General features: G+C 32.3%; 1 protein-coding gene across 1 annotated transcript; it reads left to right on the forward strand.

Annotated features, from left to right (window-relative positions):
• The first annotated feature begins 4,135 nt into the window (after nucleotides 1-4,135).
• On the forward strand, nucleotides 4,136-20,417 carry LOC130451192 (ATP-dependent DNA helicase Q1-like). Its single transcript, XM_056790042.1, has 6 exons — nucleotides 4,136-4,726; nucleotides 4,787-5,386; nucleotides 5,515-5,726; nucleotides 7,002-7,266; nucleotides 13,568-13,784; nucleotides 14,742-20,417. The coding sequence occupies exons 1-6, from the start codon at nucleotides 4,714-4,716 to the stop codon at nucleotides 15,370-15,372; spliced, it is 1,938 nt and encodes a 645-aa protein (XP_056646020.1). The 5' UTR covers nucleotides 4,136-4,713; the 3' UTR covers nucleotides 15,373-20,417.
• The last annotated feature ends 884 nt before the right edge of the window (nucleotides 20,418-21,301 follow it).

Raw genomic sequence — 21,301 nt, forward strand, 5'->3', positions numbered from 1 at the left:
GCAACGTGTATCCTTGAAAATTTTACTATCATTCACTATATACGAGTAGGTATAGATATTTTTATGACGAGAAATAATAATCTATTAGGATTATTTTTCCATTAAACTGTTCCGGAAATATAAGTATCGTCAATTAACCTGAAATATCTTCAGTACATAAACTAATATATCTAATCCAGTGGCGGGTATAACGACGGAAAATTACAACCTTTTAAGAAAACAGGAATGAATAAATTCTATACATTTTTTGTATTTATAAGAAAAGTAGATCATAAAAATATCTGTTAATTATTTTTATTCAAACAATAAATATAACTGATAGCACAAAGACGAACTAGTTCCTAGTAATCAATAGATCAATAAATTTTAAACGAGGACATTTGCAGGAAAGAAAAACTAAATGTTGACTGATAAATTAACACCTTAAATGTTTAATTTTTTTCTGCAGTTTATTAAGGTCATAATAACTGGAATTGAATCTAAACTAGTTGATGAAAAAAATTGATAAACAATTTGATAGTAGTATATTATTATTAAAATGAAAAAGTAAATCACTTTTTTCTTCAACAGGCTACAAAACAGTGAGAATTGACAAATCAAAGTAAAACTATAATAATTACATAGTTTGAGAAAGAGCTACATTGAAATTAAAAACTTCTATGCACGACTAGGAACCATTTCTATTTTTATGGTTTTTACTAGGTCATACACTCATCTTTTTTTGTATTGAGGTGAAAGCCTTTCCATTGCATATGTATTATATATGAAAAAAAGTATATACATAGATAAGTATGATGCCGAATATAACGCATAATGGCAAGTGAAATAGAGAAAATTACAAGAAGTCAAGCCTAGATAGAGCTAGAAACGAAGCAATCTGAACGGAAATTGAGATGCACTAGACAATAACTGAAGAAATTAACAGAGATAATATAGTTGATTTTGGCACATAAAGATAATGAAAGGTGGCAGATGCCTCCGGGGAATACTAAAGTGCAGAGAATGAGAATTGGAGTTGGGAATGATCAACTGTGCAAATAGTATTTTAATTACGGGTGTTTACATTAACATTTGGTGCTGAGTTATATATTGGAGAGATATCTGTTCTACATAAATCGTCCGAATGGCTGAAATAAAAATCTTGTTAAGGTCTGGTACACTCTTGATTCAAAAAAGAACCTGGTGAAATGAAAGATAAAAACATATGGAGAACTCAAAATCTAAAAAAAATACATAATACTTTTTAATAACATTTACAAAGATTAACAGTTTACATAAGTCCAGAAGACTCACCGGCAATTGCATTATCTTATCTAGTGTCTAGTCAACAACAAATGAATCTGTAAAAAGTTGCAGTAGATTAACTACCCACACTTGGAAAATTGAAACAACATTAGTTAATTATAATTTAGTTGAATATACTACACAACAAATGAAGAGTTGGACAGTTGACAACAACCAATATCATCAAATGAGTTAAAAAGATCAAAACATGTAAATAAAATAAACTATAATGGCTAGGAAAGATTTTTATGGAATTGTGAATTTATATTCCCGTTAAAAGGGTTCAAAATTATGAACGATATGAGCGAAATAAGCGATATAGGTAGGTAGGTAATTTCTAGTAGTGCCTCACTCCTTTTTTATCACATCATTTTTTTTACCAATTCAATGCTTTCTTGGAATCGACTCGAGTTTCCTATACCCAATAATCATAGCGTAAACTTTTCATTTTGGCAGCTGTGTTCTGCTTGATTATCTAGACTATATATATACTTTGTCATCACTTCTTGACCTATCTAGATTTATATTCTTCGTTTTTCAATCTCATACATCTATATATTTATAATTTAGGATTTGTCAAAGTCAATATAATCAATTTCTGTATTTACCAATCTGTTTTAAATGTTCTTGCTTTCTTTGGGGCCGGATTTGGAGGTGTAGAGGTCTTGGCGCAACAAAGAAGTAGAGCCACATCAAATAATAAGTTTTCAGTTTTTTGGTAAAAATTTATTTTGACACCAGGTAGATATTCTTAGGATTTAACAATCAAAGTTTATTGTTAACAAACTGAACCTTCCGAACTTTCAAATCGTTAATTCGAAACATTTTTTCTATTGTCATCCCCCCCTAAATCCGGCCCTGATTTCTTTAGTTGTCAATTAGTATTCATGAGTATTAATAATTGAAACAAAATTAATTTTTTCAATATTATATTCTTTTAAACTGTTCATTCTCAATTCTGAATAGTGGATATTCATAAACAATAATCTATTTCATTATTATTATTATTATTGGGTAGAAGTAATTCTATTTTTTTGTTTAAGCTATTTATCGATTGTCTAATAGATCTGGAACTAGTTAATAAGGTCTTTTATTAGTAGTCTATAGGAGCCGTTAGGTTACACAATAAGTTAATAAAGAATTTTGTTTGAAAACAATCTTCTGTAAGTTGTTTATTCCAAAACAAAATTCAGCAGTTTTGTTTTAACTTTCTGTGTTTTATAATCATGTTTTACGTTTCTCGTCAGGTGTCGGGAAATATCAAAAGAAAATACCAAAAGTTTGTTTTGAAATATATTTTGATTTGTTGATAAACTTACAATAATATTAATATTTATTACTAATAGTGACTGCAGGCCTATTTACCAGGTTATGTTAAATATCGTTGAAATACCGAAAATCTGCAGTTCGAATTAGTTAAAAATATGTAAATAATAATGGAATAAGAAGGATTATGTGTTAAGGTTTCATTCCATCTAAATTCGGCCTAAATAATTTTTCTATAATTCCTTTTAAGAAACATAATTTTCATTAAAACCATTAAAACATCAAAACTTCGGGCTTAATCATTTCAAACTGTACTTAAAAAAGCTTTTAAAACTAGATTAGGTTTAGAATTTGGAAATGACCTGATGAGGTATGTTTTGAAGAGCTGTATTATTTATAACTCTTTTAAACAACACCCTTTCTGAGCTCGTAAAACATCCGCTATAAACAAATATATATTAGTAAATTATAGATTTTTTAAATCTCTTCAACTTTTTTGCCGCAATTAGTGCTTGAACAACGAAAATAGAGATTTTCAACCCTTTAGTTAACTCTACTTCATTATTTACTATCTTAAGTTATAAGTTGCATCATGTATTTCTCATTACTAAGACTAAGAGTTTTTTAGAAGCATTACACCTATTTCACAATTATTTCAGTAGTCGCCAGATCGCGAAATCTTTCAAGTTGTTGGGATTCACAATCTCAGGATTTATACAGTGTGTGTTGCCAGAATTTACAAGTATTCACACACATTGAGGAAAACAAAACATTTACATTGATCAATTAAGATAAAAATATTATACCATTCGTTTTTGTTAATAACATACTTATGGCCCACCTCCTCCCTGAAATAGCGAGTTTATTATGCAACAAATTCTTTGCATTGGTTATTACATTGTTGGCAATCAGTTTGTTTTTAAAATGATGATGTGATGTCAGCGATTTCAAACAGTTGAAGGCGAGAAACAATCGGAACATTATCTGACCTTAATAATGGAATGTACAAAAAGTGAACAATCTTGTTAGTTCTAACAGGCGATTGACTATTCGAGACCTTAGTGAAGAACTTAAAGCCTCATTACGGTGGATTTTTCAATCAAACCTCGTATGCTTAAAATTTTTGAAACGTCATTCGCGTGAATAGAAAAAAGAAATTTATGAATCATTGTAAGTTCTTTTCTCTATATTTCTCCTCGTTTCAATTAAAACTAGGAACACTTATGTATCTGTTATTCTCTGTTATTTTGAAACTTGTTTAAACTGTGTGTCTTTTGTATTTTTCGTGAATAAATTCAAGTTTTAATAGAATTAAGAGAATAATCAGTGAAACTTGATTTGGTGAAAGAATATAGTAACATTAAATTGTCAGTCTACAAACTAATATAATTGATTTGTGGTTACGCCACTGTTTAAAAAAGACTTTTTCACTTTACACTAAATCTTCGCTGTCGCCCTCTTGAGGATACCAAAAAAAGTTCAGTTGTGCTCTTTATAAACTACCTATTTTATATGGAACCAACTGGTAGCCATTTTTTATCCATCTAATATAGCATTTCAATAAAAGATTATTACTTTTTTTTATATGTATATGTGTTATTTATAATCTACTTTCATCATATAGTCTGCCTATCTTAATGTGACATAGTTTTGTCTAACAGTGAATATCTACTGGATGTAAAGTTTGAACACAATTATTTTTTGAAAATCTCTCACATATTTTTCTGCCATCTATGAGGTATAAACTATTTTTCTCGTGTGTGACTGTGAGATTTGACAGCCCTCAATTAGATTAAAACAGTGATCGCAGAGTTTATGATTATAAATTTCATTAACCAAAGAAAAATTATCAAAAAAATGTAATAAGTTGAAAGGGTCCATTAAATTACTTCACTCAAGACGTTTGACTTTTCCGAATAAAAATTTAATCATTAAAATGCTGGTATGGTGGAGACCAGAACATCAAATAAAAAGAAGAGGTAGAAACAAACAACATTCAAATAACAGTTGAGAAATTTTGTTTCCAGGAAAGCATCAATGCAAAAAAAGTGGATGAGAGGATATGTTGTAATGGTCGTGGTTTAAATAAGTGGTTAATATATTCTATTTCATTATTTATATATTATTATATTTTCTCAATTGTGGAAATTTTGGATACTAATCATGGAAGAAAAGGGTAAGATTATACTTCAGCACTGGTATACTCATACCTATTATCATTTAATGTTTGTTGTAGATTATACTGAAGAACTTGCAAAAATTAACAGTAGAATTCAAGAATACCGTGCAGCTCAGAAACGCATTTCAGATATATTAAGTACTTTAGTTGCACAAAAGGAGCGATTAGAAATGAATTACAATCTAACTAGGGAAGTAAACACCTGGAAAGATGGTGTTTTTGAGTGGTCGAATAAAATACTTGACATTTTGAAAGAAGTTTTCAATTTTGAAAATTTTCGGTTAAAACAGTTGACAGCTATTAATGCCACATTATCAAAACAGGATGTATTGCTATTAATGCCTACTGGGGGAGGTAAAAGCCTAGTTTACCAGTTACCTGCTTTAGTTGATGGAGGTTTGACAGTAGTTATTTCCCCTTTAATTGCTCTAATAGAAGATCAGCTGATATCTTTGAAAAAAATGGACATTGAGGCAGCTACGATTAATGCTAGCACAGCAAGACGTGAAAAGAAGGTAATACAGGATTTGATGGTTACAAAAAATTCTAAGCTTCGAATACTGTTTGTTACCCCAGAATGGGTAGCAAAAAGCAAAATGTTCATGTCCTGTCTTAAAAAGTGTTATGAGAAGAAATCACTTGTTAGAATTGTTATAGGTAATTATAAAATTGTTGTTGATAATAACACTTGGCTCTTACTTTTAACAATTTTATTACCCCAAGTCCATTTACTTAATACTTAAATAAAATCATTAGTCATATTACATTTTTCTACATCATTCCAGATGAAGTACATTGTTGCTCCACATGGGGACATGATTTTCGACCAGACTATCAACATTTGGGATTATTTAAACAAATGTTTCCTGAAGTTCCTATACTAGGTTTAACAGCAACTGCTACAATGGAGATATTAGCTGATATTAAGAGAACTCTTAATCTCAAGTCTCATGTGGTTTTAACCTCTCCGTTTAATAGACCAAATCTGTTTTATAAGGTAAGAATTATATATAAGTTATATTCAAAACAAAAAAATGTAAAAAAATGTTTTGAATATATTTTTTAACCCCAACATTGGATTATTTCTGTTCTAGTATTTATTGAGCATACTTATATAAAAAACTAATCTGTCATCTTCTGCTGTTTTAAAGTTTCTAATAATACTTTTCTATCTTCCCCTAAGTTTTCAAAGTCTTTCCTATATTGATACATCAATTCTTATAGATAACAAAATGATAGTGTTCAAATTAAAAAATTATTTGAAGTATTATATTCCATTATTTCTAAGACCTTTTTTATGACTGATTTATTCTTATAAAATTATGAGTGATTTAAATAACTATAGTTTTTTTTATAATAAATTATAACTTTATTTGTACTTTCATAACTTCCGAATAGAGGGTATTTTCAATTAAAAATTTGAGTACCTTCAGTCTCTGATTACAATAACTTGGTTATTGAAACGCACGTCAGATAGTGTAATTGTGAGTGTCGCTGTAATGGTAGTGTAAACAGTATGAATATCACCAACAGTTCCAGAAATTCCAACTTGACTGGCACTGCAGTCTTACAGTGAGGTCTCAAATTTCTCTAGCTTTGAATGCCATCCTTTCCAGTCACTTGCAAGGACCATGTAATTTGCTTCACCGATCTTTGTAGCATCTTCAGAAACCCTGTATCTTCATATTAGCCTTGGTCTCTTTCTGCCTGTACTGCTCATTGATATGGTCTTAATTTTTTTTTGTGGGTAAGCTGTTCCATTTTGATTGTTGTTATTATGTGTTCTGTTTCCTGAACCTCCGTAGAAGTTGTGAGATTTCAGAGTTACATACAAGTCCCAGGATGTCATTTTCATGTAGAGCCACGTAAATTGTTGTCAGTATCTTTCTCTCAAAGGTCGATGGTAACATCTCATCCGTTTTTTTTACAGTCCAGGTTTCCAAGGCATAGATTAAAACAATAAATAATTTTTTTTCATTCTTAGTTGTCATATCTCAAAAATAAGTAGCAGCCATCAGTTGGATTATTCATAGTTACATTGAAATTTATGAAATAGAATTATATGTTTTACTCTAATTGCTTAAGTGTTTTTTATCATTAATAAAAATATACTTTTATAAAGACTGAAATAGATCCAAACTTGAAAATATTTAACTATATTGACTACTTTCTTTATGTTATTGTTAGTTAGAGAACATTAATAAGAAAGATTATATTAAATGATTTTTAGTGCATAAAATATATTTTTATATCATGATAAGTCTTCTTTGAGGTGGTATTTAAACCTGAAAAAAACGAGTGTGTAAAGATGATTGCAAATTGGATGAAGAACAGATATAAAGACATGTCTGGAATTATTTATACTTCCACAATCAAAGAATCTGAAGAACTTAGCATTGCATTAAAGGACCAAAATTTACGAGTAAAATATTACCATGCTCAACTTGATCCTGAGCATAAAACTATAATTCATAAACGATGGCTGGAGAATAAATATCAAGCAGTAGTTGCTACTACTGCTTTTGGAATGGGAATTGGTAAGTATTGTATATGTTTTATATTTTTCGTATAAATTATGTTTGTTATTTGAATTTATTCAATTCTCTTACAATATCAGGTGAATTCTTAATACCAGTATTTTACATTTTTCTTGTATTCAAAGCAATTTCATTTGAAAAAGCAATGGCAAGCAAGTTGAAATTTTTTTCTTCTTTTAATGCTTATCCATTAATGGATGTTCGCGACCACATTTTTCATGGCTTCTCTATCTCTAGCGGTATGGATCAATGTCTGAATATCTTATATACCCGTCCACTGTCTCACGTTCTGTAACCATGACATCCTCTTCCGTCCCAATCCTCTCTTACCTTCAATCTTGCTCTCGACTATCAGCTGAAGGAATTGGTATTTATGGCCTCGCATTATATGGCCAAGATATGCAATCTTTCATTTCTTCACGATGTTAAAGAGTTCACGGTCTTTATTGATACGCCTGAGAACATCCTCATTCCTCACTTTGGCAGTCCATGGTATCTTCAGGATTCTACGATATACCCACAATTCGAATGCTTCTAATTTGTTGATGTTTTTCACCTTAAGAGTCCAACCTTCCATCCCGTAAAGAAGCACTGACCAAATGTAGTACCGCACAAGTCTCAGTCTAAGATCAAGATCAAAGTTGGTACATGTAAATACATTTTTAAATTTTATGAATGTGCTTCGAGCTTGTTCAATTCGGCATTTTATTTCACCGTCCGACGACCATTCCTCATAGAGCCATGTTCCTAGATATTTAAATTTTTTTACCCGTTCTATAGGTTTTCCATTATATGTTACTCTAGATTTTCTAAACGTATTTGCTTCCCTAGTGATAATCATGAATTTAGTTTTTTTGATGTTGATGTTTAATCCCAAGTTTTGGCTATGTCCGCCTACTATATTAATTAGTTGTTGTAGGTCTTCTAATTAAGACGACCAAAGCAACGGAAACGGAAAATGAATTTAGGAACATGGAACGTACAAGGCCTCTCCACCAAAATCAATGAAGTTCTACAAGAAATAAGACAACTAAATATGGATATAGTGGTGCTAACGGAAACAAAGAAGAAAGGACAAGGTTCAGAAAATTTGGGTCATTATGATCACTTCGATTCGGGAATATCTAAGGACAAACGAGCTCAGAAAGGAGTATCTATATTAATTAAGAAAAGTTTAAGAAAATACGTGTCATCGTGGGAAGCAGTCAATCAACGAATTATCAAAATAAATATCTCTATTTGCGGAAACAAAACGACAGTCATAGGAACATATGGGGTAAATGAAGACGACACAGTAAATAACAAAGATGACTATTTTGAATGTTTGTCCGAAGAAATTTCTAAAGTAGGCACCTCAAGAGAGGTAATTATCCTAGGAGACCTAAATGCAAGAACAGGCAAGAAAATAGACGATCAGATAGTAGGAAGATTCGGGGAAGAAGTAACAAATGAAAATGGAAACAGACTTATTACATTATGCAAACAAAATACATTAAAAATACTGAATGGCTTCTTCCAACACAAAATGATACATAAATACACATGGGTACAGCATACACGGGACTTAAGATCTATTATAGACTATATAATAATGAGACAAAACACAAAAATTAGAATACAGGATGTTAAAGTACAAAGAGGGGCAAACTGTGGCAGCGACCACTTCTTGCTTAGAACAAAAATTTTACCTTTCATGCAGATAAATAAAATAGAAAAACAGCAACAAGAAAAAGCATTTGAAATAAAAATTAATAGATTCAATCTAAATAGCTTACAAGAGGAAAGTGTATCTAGGAGGCAGCAGAAACACAGAAAGTTGGAAAACCTTAAAATCTCTTCGAGAAGATAGATCAAATAATCTTATATCGCCAATAACATTAGAAAAATGGGATGAGTACTTCTCTAAATTGTTTACAGAAACAAGACCAGAGTTCAAAAATCAAAAACAGGACAATATAAACATCATCACATCTCCGCTTAGAATTACAATTAAAGAAGTAAAAGACGTTTGTCAGTCACTAAAGAATCGAAAATCTCCAGGCCCGGGTCAAATAGCACCAGAGTTAATTAAAAATGGCACTGAAAAACTTTTTTCTCATCTGCAAATGCTTTTCCAGAAATGTATAAATGGTGAAGCGCTACCCCAAGAGTGGAAAACATCTTATATGACTACCGTATATAAAAAAGGGGACAGAGAAAATTGCGACAACTACCGGGGACTTACAGTGCTGTGTACAATATCCAGAATTTATGGAAAAATCATAAAAAATAAAATCGAACAGGAATATTGCAACATGGAGGCAGAAGACCAGGCAGGCTTCAGAGCGGAGAGGTCGACTATTGATCATTTATTTACGATTTCGCAAATAATTGATAAGAAAACCGCTAAAAATCAAGAACTAAACCTTTTGTATGTTGACCTTAAAAAAGCATATGACAGCGTACCGCAAACAAAACTATGGGATGCCTTGGAAAGAACAAATATAAATGCGGCCCTAATAAAAGCAGTACAAAAGCTTTATGAAAATAGTAAATCACAAGTAAAAATAGGAAACAAGGTCTCAAAAGGATTCTCTAGCAATAAGGGGTTAAAACAAGGATGCTGTCTGTCGCCCACACTCTTCAAGATATACCTGGAACACGCACTAGCACACTGGAAAAGGAAACTTAAGAACATGGGCATTCCACTAATCGATTCCACACTATATACCCTGTGTTTTGCAGATGACCAAATAATCTTGGCACAGGACTACGAAGACTTAGAATATATGAAAAGAAAGCTAGTAGAGGAATACAGGAAATGGGGTCTAGAAGTAAACTTTAGTAAAACGGAATATATGTGTATTGGAGGAGAACAACAAAATTTAATACTTGAAGAAACACAACAAAAAATAAGTCATTGTACAAAATACAAATACCTAGGCATGATCATCACTAATGATGGAAGATTAGATGAAGCAATAGCACAAAGAAATAACCAAGGAAGACAAACAATAAGACAACTAAATAGTATATTGTGGGACAAACAAATATCCAAGAAAAACATCGAATATACAATAGCATAATAAAAAGTATAACAACATATAGTAGCGAAGTCTGGCCTCTAAAAGAAAAAACAGTCAAAATGCTTGAAGCCACAGAAATGGATGATTGGAGACGCGCGGCAGGAATATCAAGACTTGAAAAAAATAAGAAACGACAGAATCAGGGAAATCATGAAGGTGCAACACACGATTACGGAAGACATTAGGGTGAATCAGTTAAGATGGTACGGACATGTCCAAAGAATGCCTGAAGACCGCATACCCAAACAAATTTTAAATTGGGTACCACAAGGAAGAAGAAAGAGAGGAAGACCAAGATTAAGTTGGAGAGAAGGTATCGAGAAGGATATTCGAGAGAGAGGATTGGAAGAAGATCTTTGGGAAGATCGAGAAAAATGGAAACTGGGAATCGGAAGACGGCAAAGAACGTTTTAACCCGATTAATAATAAAAAAAAGGTCATCTATATTATCTGTAATCAGTACTGTGTCATCGGCGTAACGTATGTTGTTGACCCAGACTCCATTGACTTTGATCCCAATGTCTCTATCTTCAAGTGACTCTCGAAAGATGACTTCAGAGTATATATTAAACAGGAGCGGCGACAATATACAACCTTGACGTACTCCTCTGCGAATCCGAACTTTCTCAGTTAAACCATGATTTACTTTGACTTGCGCTTTTTGGTGCCAGTACAGATTTTCGATACAATGAATGTCTTTTTCGTCCAAATCCAATTTTTTAAGGAGCTGCATAAGTTTGTGATGTTGAACTTTATCAGAAGCTTTTTCGTAGTCTATGAGGCATAGACAAACATTTTTTCTTTGGTCATAGCAGTTCTGTACAAGGACCTGTGTTGCGACTATTGCCTCTCTTGTACCTAACCCCTGTCTAAATCCAAATTGCGAGTCGCTTATATTATTATCACATTTTCTATATAATCTCTGATGTATTATTCTTAGGAATATTTTTAGGGAGTGGCTCATAAGGCTAATTAGCCTATGATCTTCACACTTTCTTGTGTTCGATTTTTTTGGGATAGAAATAAAAACTGAAGATAGCCACTGTTCAGGATAATGACTAGTATCATATATCTTGTTGAACAGCTTGTGAAGCACTCTAATGCCCCTTTCGTCCAGTAGTTTCAGTATTTCTGATGGTATTTCATCTGGACCAACTGTTTTATTGTTTTTAGCGACTAGTATAGCCTTTTCTACCTCTTCTTTGGTAATAGAAGGTCCAGTTAGACATTCTTCTGCATCGAGTTCTCTGGTCTGGTCTGGTCTATTGTCGTCAAAAAGTTTTTCTACATAGTCTTCCCATATCCTGTATTTCTTATGATCTTCCATAACTATCTGGTTGTACTGTTTGGTTATTATACCCAGACTTCGTTTTTTAAATATACCAGCGGCTTCCTTTAATCTTTTATGGAGGTTGAAATCATTGTGTCTTCGTTGCAGTTGTTCTATTTCGTTGCACTCGTTTTTAAGCCATTCATTTTTTGCAACTCTAATTTTTGATCTTATGAGTCTCTGTAAGTCTCTGTACTTATTTATGTCCTTTTTTAGTTTTCTACGTTCATCCATTAAGAGCAAAATTTCATCTGTCATCCATTTTTGTTTTTTATTTCTAGATTTGAATCCTAGAACACTTTGTGAGGTATTTCTTAAAACACTTGCTATTTCTACCCATGATTTTGACTGTGGAATCTAACTTCTGTATCTGAGAGTTTAATCGGTTGGTTAATACAGATTTAATGGTTGGACTGTGCAGTTTATCTAGTGCTACTGTACGTCTTGGTGCTTCCTTTTTAGCCTTTGAAAGGGATATTTTTATGACGACATGGTCTGTGGGTATATCAGCTCCACGATATGTGCATTTTTTCCCATTAATTTAATTTTCCAGGTTTTTTTCTTGTTTGTTAAACAGAAAAGAACTTTCGAGTCAGTGTTTGGTTTTTTGATTTTTTTCCTAACATACAACAATGTTACTCTAGAACAGTGTTTCCCAACTTTTTTTTCCTCACAAACCAAAAGAAATGTTGAGGAACTCCCTAGGTAGTCATTGATGATATAATATATATTTTTTCCTTATTGCAGAATAATTAATTATATTAATCGTAAAACATTTAAATTTAACAAACTAGTTCTTATGTTTTACATTTGGAAACACTCTTGATGGAATATTTCTGGATGTTTGATAGAACAAATCAATTCAAAGTTAGGCTCAATATCTGACAATTTCAGTTTCAGATCAGGTTCTGCATTTAACCTGTTTCTGTATTTGTCTTTCATATAAGTATATGTTGACAATCCTTTCTAACATAGCTATGTGGTGCAAAATGGTAATAGAACTTCAATGGCGTTTTTTGACAACAGTATATTTATTTTGTATACTGTGCCAGAAGTCAATTAAAGATTGATCTTTAAAAATAATACATTTCCTTGAAATGGATTACGTATATAGTTGTTTGAGATGAATATATTGCATCTTTTGGGAAAACAGTCATCGAAAGTGTTGATAAAATCGAAACATTCATACTCATTCATCCGCAGGCACGGAAACCAAAAGTGATCTTTTTTAGCACAGCCTCAATTCTATCATGTACACTGGAAATGGTGATACCCACGCCTTGTAAAGACATATTTAATTCATTCAGTTTACAAAAAATGTCAGCTAAATACACAGCTTTTGCAGCCAAAGGATGTCGATATACAAGAAGACAAATGAATGGATGATCAATGAAAAATGCTTGAATTTCAGACTTCAATTCAATCAAACGCGTCAAACCTCAACCACGGGAAAGCCATCTAACTTTGGCATGAAGTAGTGAAGAAATGTGGAAACTTCTCCCAGCTCCCATTTGTGAACAAGTATCTAATTCTAAAATTTGTAGTAAACTGCTTTAATTTGATATCTATTTCCAATTGTATTGTAGAAAAAATATTATACATAGAAGTGAAAACTGCTGCAATTATTTTAAATATAAAGCAGAACATGATAATAATCACATTGATAAAATGTGATATTGAAATTTATTATAGATTTCTTAACAAACAGGCAGCGAACAATCTGTTTTACAGTGGGTGTGTTGTTTAATTTTTTTACTTTTGATTTTAATGGCGTTTTAAAAAATCCGCGAACCCCCTCTACAAACACTGTGAACTCCCGTTACAAACACTGCGAACCACCTGTTGGGAATCACTGCTCTAGAACATGCGATAATTTTTCAACATTAACATACATGTACTTCTTCAGATAAACCAGATGTGAGATTTGTTATTCATTATTCACTTCCCAAGAGTTTAGAAGGACTCTATCAGGAAAGTGGAAGAGCAGGAAGAGATGGTGAAAAGTCAGATTGTATTCTTATGTTTGGGTTAACTGACTTTTTAAAACATCACAGCAACGCAAATAGACCTGCAGAGGAACAACAAGCTCAGGATATTCTAGCATATTGTCTCGAGAAAAATAGGTTTGTCTCTTCATTTATTATTTTCTAGTTTTTATAATTATTAAACTTACACAAAGTGATTATAAATTTGCTTTTGTAACTAATTTGATAGATCTGTTATCTGTACTTATGAGGAATCAAGCATCTTTTAGTTTCACAGGCTTAGAGGGAGTACTCCCGTATAACGTGTTGCATATAAATTTTCATGTTTAATTGCTTGTTGGAAGAAACAGTTTCCAATTCCTTTAAATGATTGAATTTTTTTTTGCTCTCATTAACAACTTTATAAGAATATTATTTTATCTTCTATCCCAACCATCAAACATTTTTCTGTTTTTGCTATTACCGTCAGGTTGGGTCACTTGAGATTGTTTGGTGACTTGAAACTGTTTGGTGACTTGAGACAAGACTTCACGTATTTTGTAAATTATTTGACAACTCCGCTCCTTAGATATATCATCCGACAATCGCGCCGGACACGCTTCTAACAAGTGTTTGCTCAAATTTAGTAGTGGCTTAGACCAGACAATATTGCTGATTTAAAAGTTAGAGTAACGGAAGAAATTAACAAAATTACCCCCGAAGTTACATTGAAAAATACATTCTAAATATTATGCGACATTATTATCCTCATTCTATGTAAAATTTTGTTATCAAGACATTATCAAAATTTTACATCTTGAAAATTAATTTTCTCAGATATGATTGCACCAAATTTAAAAAACTTTTTATTGCCCTAGAGAGGACTAACATCCCTTTTTAACAAGGTTCCATACTAATCCTTTTTTATTTAAAATTTTCTAGGGGGTTTTTATAATTCAGAGGGTTGCTGGAGGGGGATAATATTGTCAATTTTAGAATAAAAATCGACCTGTTGCAGGTTTTTTACATAATGTATAATAACGCTAAAATTGAATTTATTCCATAATTATGGACTGCATTGTATAATATATGTTGATTAAAATTGGTTTGTTGCAGTTGTAGAAGAAAGATTGTTATGGAACATTTCAGAGATACCTATAAACCTTCCGACTGTGATAGTATGTGTGATAATTGTAAAAATCAATCTCCGAGGATTACCTATGTACTTAATGGCATTTTAAAATATATTGTAAATATTATAAAAAACAGTAATGAAAAAGAATCTAAATTAACTCTACTGAAACTATTGAATACTTGGAACGCTCATTTTAAAAACAAAATTTGTTCCAAAGAACAACAAGAGTATGTAATTGGTTATTTTATCAAGGAAAATTATCTCGCTGTGGAGAGAGGATACTCCATGTACACAAATTTAGCATACATACAGCTAGGCCCGTGTGTCAATAACGGAAAGAAAATAATCATCAGACATCCAGATCATTTCAGTTTGCCGGAGATAATAACTGTCACTGATGATCAACGAGCTCAAGAATTCAATGACAATAGTGACGCCATAAATATTACATCTGATTCTCAAATAGCTGTCTCTAATGACAGTAACGAACAACATGACATTTTTCTAGCAAATGTGAATCTAATGTTAGAAAAAGAGTTAGCAACTGAGAATTCCGTACCTAGGGGAAAAAAACGAAGACATAAGAATGAAGAGGCATCAGAATCAGATTAAACCATCATTACTTCAATTAGTTTTCAGTAAAATAGCATTTGGTAAATTAGTTTTTAATATATGTTGAATTTCACGATTATATTATTTTGAAAACATAGTTATAACTATTTTGATATCAATAAATCGCTCACGAGCGTGCAAAGGGAGACAAGTCAAAAACAATAGTATTGAAATATATTGGTTTTTGAAAAGGTCCTATTTTCAGTTGAGTTTTCTAAAAACATCGTATTAAACCAAACCAATATATATTGAGCAACACATTTATTTAGTTGTAAAGCATAAAACATTATACCAAACCATAAGAAAAACGTGTTGGTTTGAGAAAAAAAACTCAGAATGCACAAAAAAATCAATACTCAACTCCTTTTACACTAATCATAAATAAACAACTCAGAAAGCATAAAAAATCAACACATAACTCCTTTCACACTAATCGCGTGAAGAGGCTTCATCTAAATGTTGTGAAGTGTCCTGGATATTTCTCTCAGTAGTTGTGAAGTACTTCATCGACATACGGCAGGAGCTTGTTCAAATTCTTTTACTTCTCCTCAGATATACAAGTTGGCTATTTGCATTTTGGAAGAACTGCGAGAAGAGAATTTTGACCTCTCCTGCAAAATGACATTTTTTCAAAAAGTTCGTTTTCATTGTGCCTATTTTTATAGGAAAACATACCGATTGTTTTTTCATAGTAAATTCATGTTATATTTTTCCATACAAATTTGTTACCATGATCATCCACTTTTCTAGCTTGTAGACACGTTTTTAGTAGTGAGGAGAAATCAATAAAACCATCCATTTTCATTTCCTGCACATGATTTTACCAACTGTTCAATAAAACTCTCATAATGTTTATTTTTTTCTCAATAATTGAGTGAATAGTGTCACATTCGTATATCTGGGTATTAAGAATTTGTGATCCACTATCTCAAAATTTGAATTTTGCATCAAAGTCATAAACATCGCAACTCTATGGCTAGTTTTATTCTGACCACCACATGTATCAGAATAAAAGGCTACATATTTAATGTTGAGTGATAAGGTCAAAAGTTCTTTTATTAAGCAAGAACCGATCTTTTTTGCACCTCTGCCAGATAGTGTTTCATACCACAACAAGTAGTTTTGTTATTGATGCAATCGTACATTGTTAAGTTGTACGGCTCTAGACATGCCTAGTTTTCCATTTTCCTTATCCAGTTTTTTCGCAAAATTACATCTTCAGCATCCTGTTGGTGTTCAATTCAATTCATTTCTTAGTTTTTCTTTTTCTCATTTCGTATCATTCACTGCATTTTGTCATATTCTTGACAAGTATCTTTGCTGTAAGTTTTTTTGATAATTAATTTTTTTGAAAATGAATTCGTAAGCTTTATACTACTGATGGGGCTTTGGGACGAAATACAAATTTTTTATTCATCATAAAACCTTGTGGGAGTATAAAAAGACAGTAATGGTTCTCATATGCCGGAATTGAAGTTATGTGTTTCTTAACCAGTTCAATTCTGTCAGTTTCGATTTTGTTCTTAGGAGGATGATGACCCCTCTCATCATCCAATGTTGTGCCTGAGATGAGAGTTTTTTCTTACAACAGTCTCAATAAATTAATTTGATAAGTCAAATAAAACAGCTTTCACAAATTTCGATCAAGTTTCCATTTAATATTAAATTGTATTTATAGTTAAATTGTCTTGGTTTTGTAGTGTCTGTCTTGTCTGTTTTCTTTTCTTCTCTTGAAATCAAACCTTCCTGATCAAACCTTAATGCTCACTTCTTCCTGCACCTTCCTAAGTCTTTACATTTGCGGCTTCGGATCAATTTTCCGTTGAATATGGACTGCCATCGTTTCTAACAATTCTTCGTTTTTTTCTTTGCATTTCTTGTGTATCTCTTTACTGGATTTCTTCCTTTTTCTTTTAAATTTTGTTTTATTATCTGTGACGCGAGGAGATACTAGATTTTGTGGTAGTTTTTTTTGTAGGGTATGTAAAGGTACAATCTCAGAGTCTAAAGAGCTTGAGCCAGGTACTATGTAATCCTTGTCACCATTATATTCACACTCACATTCTGCTGTAACGTGAAGTGATTTGTCATCGAGCTGAATTGAATCATCACGCCCATCCGATATATTCTTTGTTTCATGATTGGGTGAAAAGTTATTAGAGATTCAAATATAATATCTATAATAAGTATAAATTTGTTTAATTTGTAAAAAAAAACAACTAACTAACGTTTATTATATGTACATTCTTGACTTAGTCGGTTTGTAGAAGTACACGAATTTTTCGCACTGTAGATTTGCTAAAATTGTTCAATTGTGAAATGTACTTTCGGAGAGTTCTAAATGCATGGTGCAGAGTTTACAGCTTTAAGGACAATTTCTAAACTTTTACATTCGTTCCCACCCTTGTTCGCACACACATAAATTAATAAGATTACGAAGTGTAATTTATAAACACAAACGCTTGCGTTCGAGTTCACGCTCGCATTCCTGCGTGCCTAGCCAAAACAGGTATCCTGGTCATGTGACCACACATGTGCAGCACCAATAACTAAATTCAACAATTTTTTGTTAATTTTCCTGGTGTCATATAGTCAGCCAATTAAATCCCCAGCGACAAAGGAAAGTCAAAAACGTTATAAATACTTTCCAACGTTAAGGAGAACATCATAGCGAACGTAAGAATTTATAAATCTAACTTTATTCGCGATTCAAATTTAGTAACAATTCAGAATCGCTGTAATGCACATGCTTCATTACGAACCCATTCAGGATGTTGATTTACCGCGAAGAATAAACAACCGTATCGAACTTTTGATCCACTAACATAAACCTGAAAACTACTATAACTTCGTAATGAATAATTAACGGAATCGATGCCACGAAAACTGAAATATTATTAAACTCAGCTAAGTGTGAAAGACAATTTTGAAAGTGCGTATGCGATCGATCTCTAAACTGATTCTGAATTAGGCCTATGAACAAAGTTATTCAGAATCGATTCTGAATCAATTACTAACTAATTTAGTATCGCTGAAAAGCGCATGCTTGATTCCGAACCTAATCAGGATGTTAGCTTTGACAATTTAAAACAAACAGTTAATATTAATAATAGAGAGAACGATGTATTTGAGCTTATTAAGGTGATCTGAATGGCTAATAGAGAAAGAAAGAACATCAGTAAAACACTTTCTATCTGTCTCTAATCTATTCTGATTGAATCGATATGAAGTCAAAATTTCTAGTAGAGGGAAGAAGAAGAATAAGATGGTTTGATTTTAATGGCCAGTTAATCCGGCGTTACACGCGTCTCTACTTTTGCAATAAGTAAACGAGCACGGTGTAAATGACCGCATTTAAATATTCATATAAAAAACCGAAAAATAAAAAGTCCTAGGCATTTTAGAAATATAATAGGAAAGGACAATAAAATATACTTGAAAATTATAAAAAAAGTGAAAAGTAATTATCAGGCTCCTCCAATTTTCCTCCTTCTGCGCGCATGTTAGACACTATGGAACAGTCTGTTCTCGGCAAATGGATTTCTGACAGCTTCTGCATTGTGTTGAAGTTTTTCTATTTCTTTTATAACTACATAAATAACACCTTCCAGAAACTGATGTTTTCGGCGGTGGTTATGTTTCAGGCACACTCAGAATTTCATTAATTGGGATCTTTATTGATTTTGGTAGTGTTACGATGTTTTGTCTTTCATTTTAGCTATTAATGGTGGCCGAATTTCATTCTTCTACAATAGTTCCAATTACATGGGTTCTCTTCATCTTTAATATTAACTCTATGATTTAGGATCGATCCTAAATTAGTCAATTCGCTGTTGATTTGCCGTGGACGGAGTCGATAGGATTGCCGAACTTGGAACTGTTGGACAAAATTCAAAAATAAGCAACTCTTTGACGTCAAATTTTTAAAGTGCGTATGCGATTGATACTGCGAATACGGAACTGTTACTAAACATTCGAATTAAGTTAACAGCGAACGACAATTTTTAAATGGCGCATGCGATGGGTCACAAATCTGATTCGGAATCAAAGCTTTGAATTTGATGGATGTCATACACAAATAAGATTGAGTGCACTAATCTGAAATTATTATCATTCAGTTGAGTGTCAATGAAGTTATGTCGAAATATTAATAGTACAGAGTAAGATAAGCTCAAATCAAACAAAAAACAAATGTGTACAGAGCATTTATTTTCTATGAAAAATGTTGAAGTGATATTTTTATTCATCTTACCAGTGCAGCTACCAACTATGTTTCGAAGATCTTTGAGAAATTTAATTCTGTTAGATGACATAACCTCACTCTGGTCACTGCCACTTTACAAAATTATGCTGTAAAAGCTCACCAACATTACACACGTAGTATCTAATATTGCTCGGATATTTCAAACAATAATCGTTTTTGAATAATGACAAAATACCAAAAATATAAACAATGATTACAATTAAATGCGCACGTGTTCTAAATTTAAACAAAACTAAAGAGAGACAAGTACTGAAAATATTAGTGCCTTGGAACTTGGAAGATAACTCCGATAACACGGATGGTACTAAATAATGTGTGAGTGTTAGTTGAGATATCACAAGCTTTCTTTTGCACATTAGACATGACTTACATCAATTCACATTACATAAAAACTAGGACAAAAGAAAACATATTAACTTACCTCTTTTGGTAAGTACAAAAGTAACTTTTTATGCAACAAGTAGTTAACTGAAAATGCACTTTTTCAGACTTGTCTTCCTTTGCACGCGCATGAGCGAAATACTTGGGTTTAATCAGAAACACCTTATATTATTTAGTTGAAGCTCAAGCGATTGTATACTTTATTCCCAAAGTATTTTTGTTCAACAAGCATATGGTATCACCGATGTGTTTTCCATTTTTTTTCAAATTTTTCTTCGTTCATAAATATTGGAATAATTGACGTACTGTTTTTTTATATTTATAATTTTTTCGTACTTCCATAAATTTATTTAAGTAATTTCTTGTTGTGATGTTAGCATAATAAATTATTTTCTCTATATACACTGGTTTTAATAACATCGTGAACTTGATCTACTCCTTTGACCCTTCAAAGGTTGCTGGGATAAGGGGTAACATCATAGTAAGAATTTCAAAAAGTCAGTACCTTTTTTTAGCTAAAATTTCCTCGAATGATTTTACGAAAAACAAAATTTTTCTCTGAGTTATAAGCTTCAGACGCTAGGGATCCCACTACGCGTTCTAGCAAATGGGCGCGCCTTTCGTTCCGAAGTAATTACCCACCTCAGATATCCCTTAGCGACTATTTCTACTAGTGTTTGTGTCGGTGTACTAGTGTAGCGTCAGTTTGACCGTTGACGCTTGTCGTCCCTTTTTCAAACACGTTTTTCTCGAAATCACTTTTTTAATACTGCCACCATTATTCAGCCAATTTTGATCCGATTGATTTGAATCTTTGACAGAAACTTAATATTATACCATACGAATCCAAAAATACTGAAGTTACAACATTGCCAATCGAGTTAGCGGCTTTCCACTTTTTGGATCCGGTCCATATGTGCGACTGACTCGATTGGGCTCCAGTGTGAAATGATGTGACCTGTGTTTCATCCATTGTCACATATCGACGCAAAAATTTGAGTTTATAGTGATTGAATAGCTCCAAACACTGCTCAGAATCATCAATTTTTCGTCGTTTGTGATTTTTTGCGGCACCCATTTTGAACCAAGCTATCTATCGCATTCCCAATTCATTCACGATATGTCCAACAGCTTCTTTTGATATCTTCAGGATCTCAGCTATCCAATCTGTTTCACTTTACGGTTATCCGAAATTAATTTGTGGACTTATTTGTTGTTTTCTTCGGTGTCCACTGCGTGCATCGTCCTCGGTGCTCATTTCTTCACTTCTGAAGGGTTGATTTT

This window comes from Diorhabda sublineata, chromosome X, assembly GCF_026230105.1.
Source record: "Diorhabda sublineata isolate icDioSubl1.1 chromosome X, icDioSubl1.1, whole genome shotgun sequence".
Taxonomy (NCBI): domain Eukaryota; kingdom Metazoa; phylum Arthropoda; class Insecta; order Coleoptera; family Chrysomelidae; genus Diorhabda; species Diorhabda sublineata.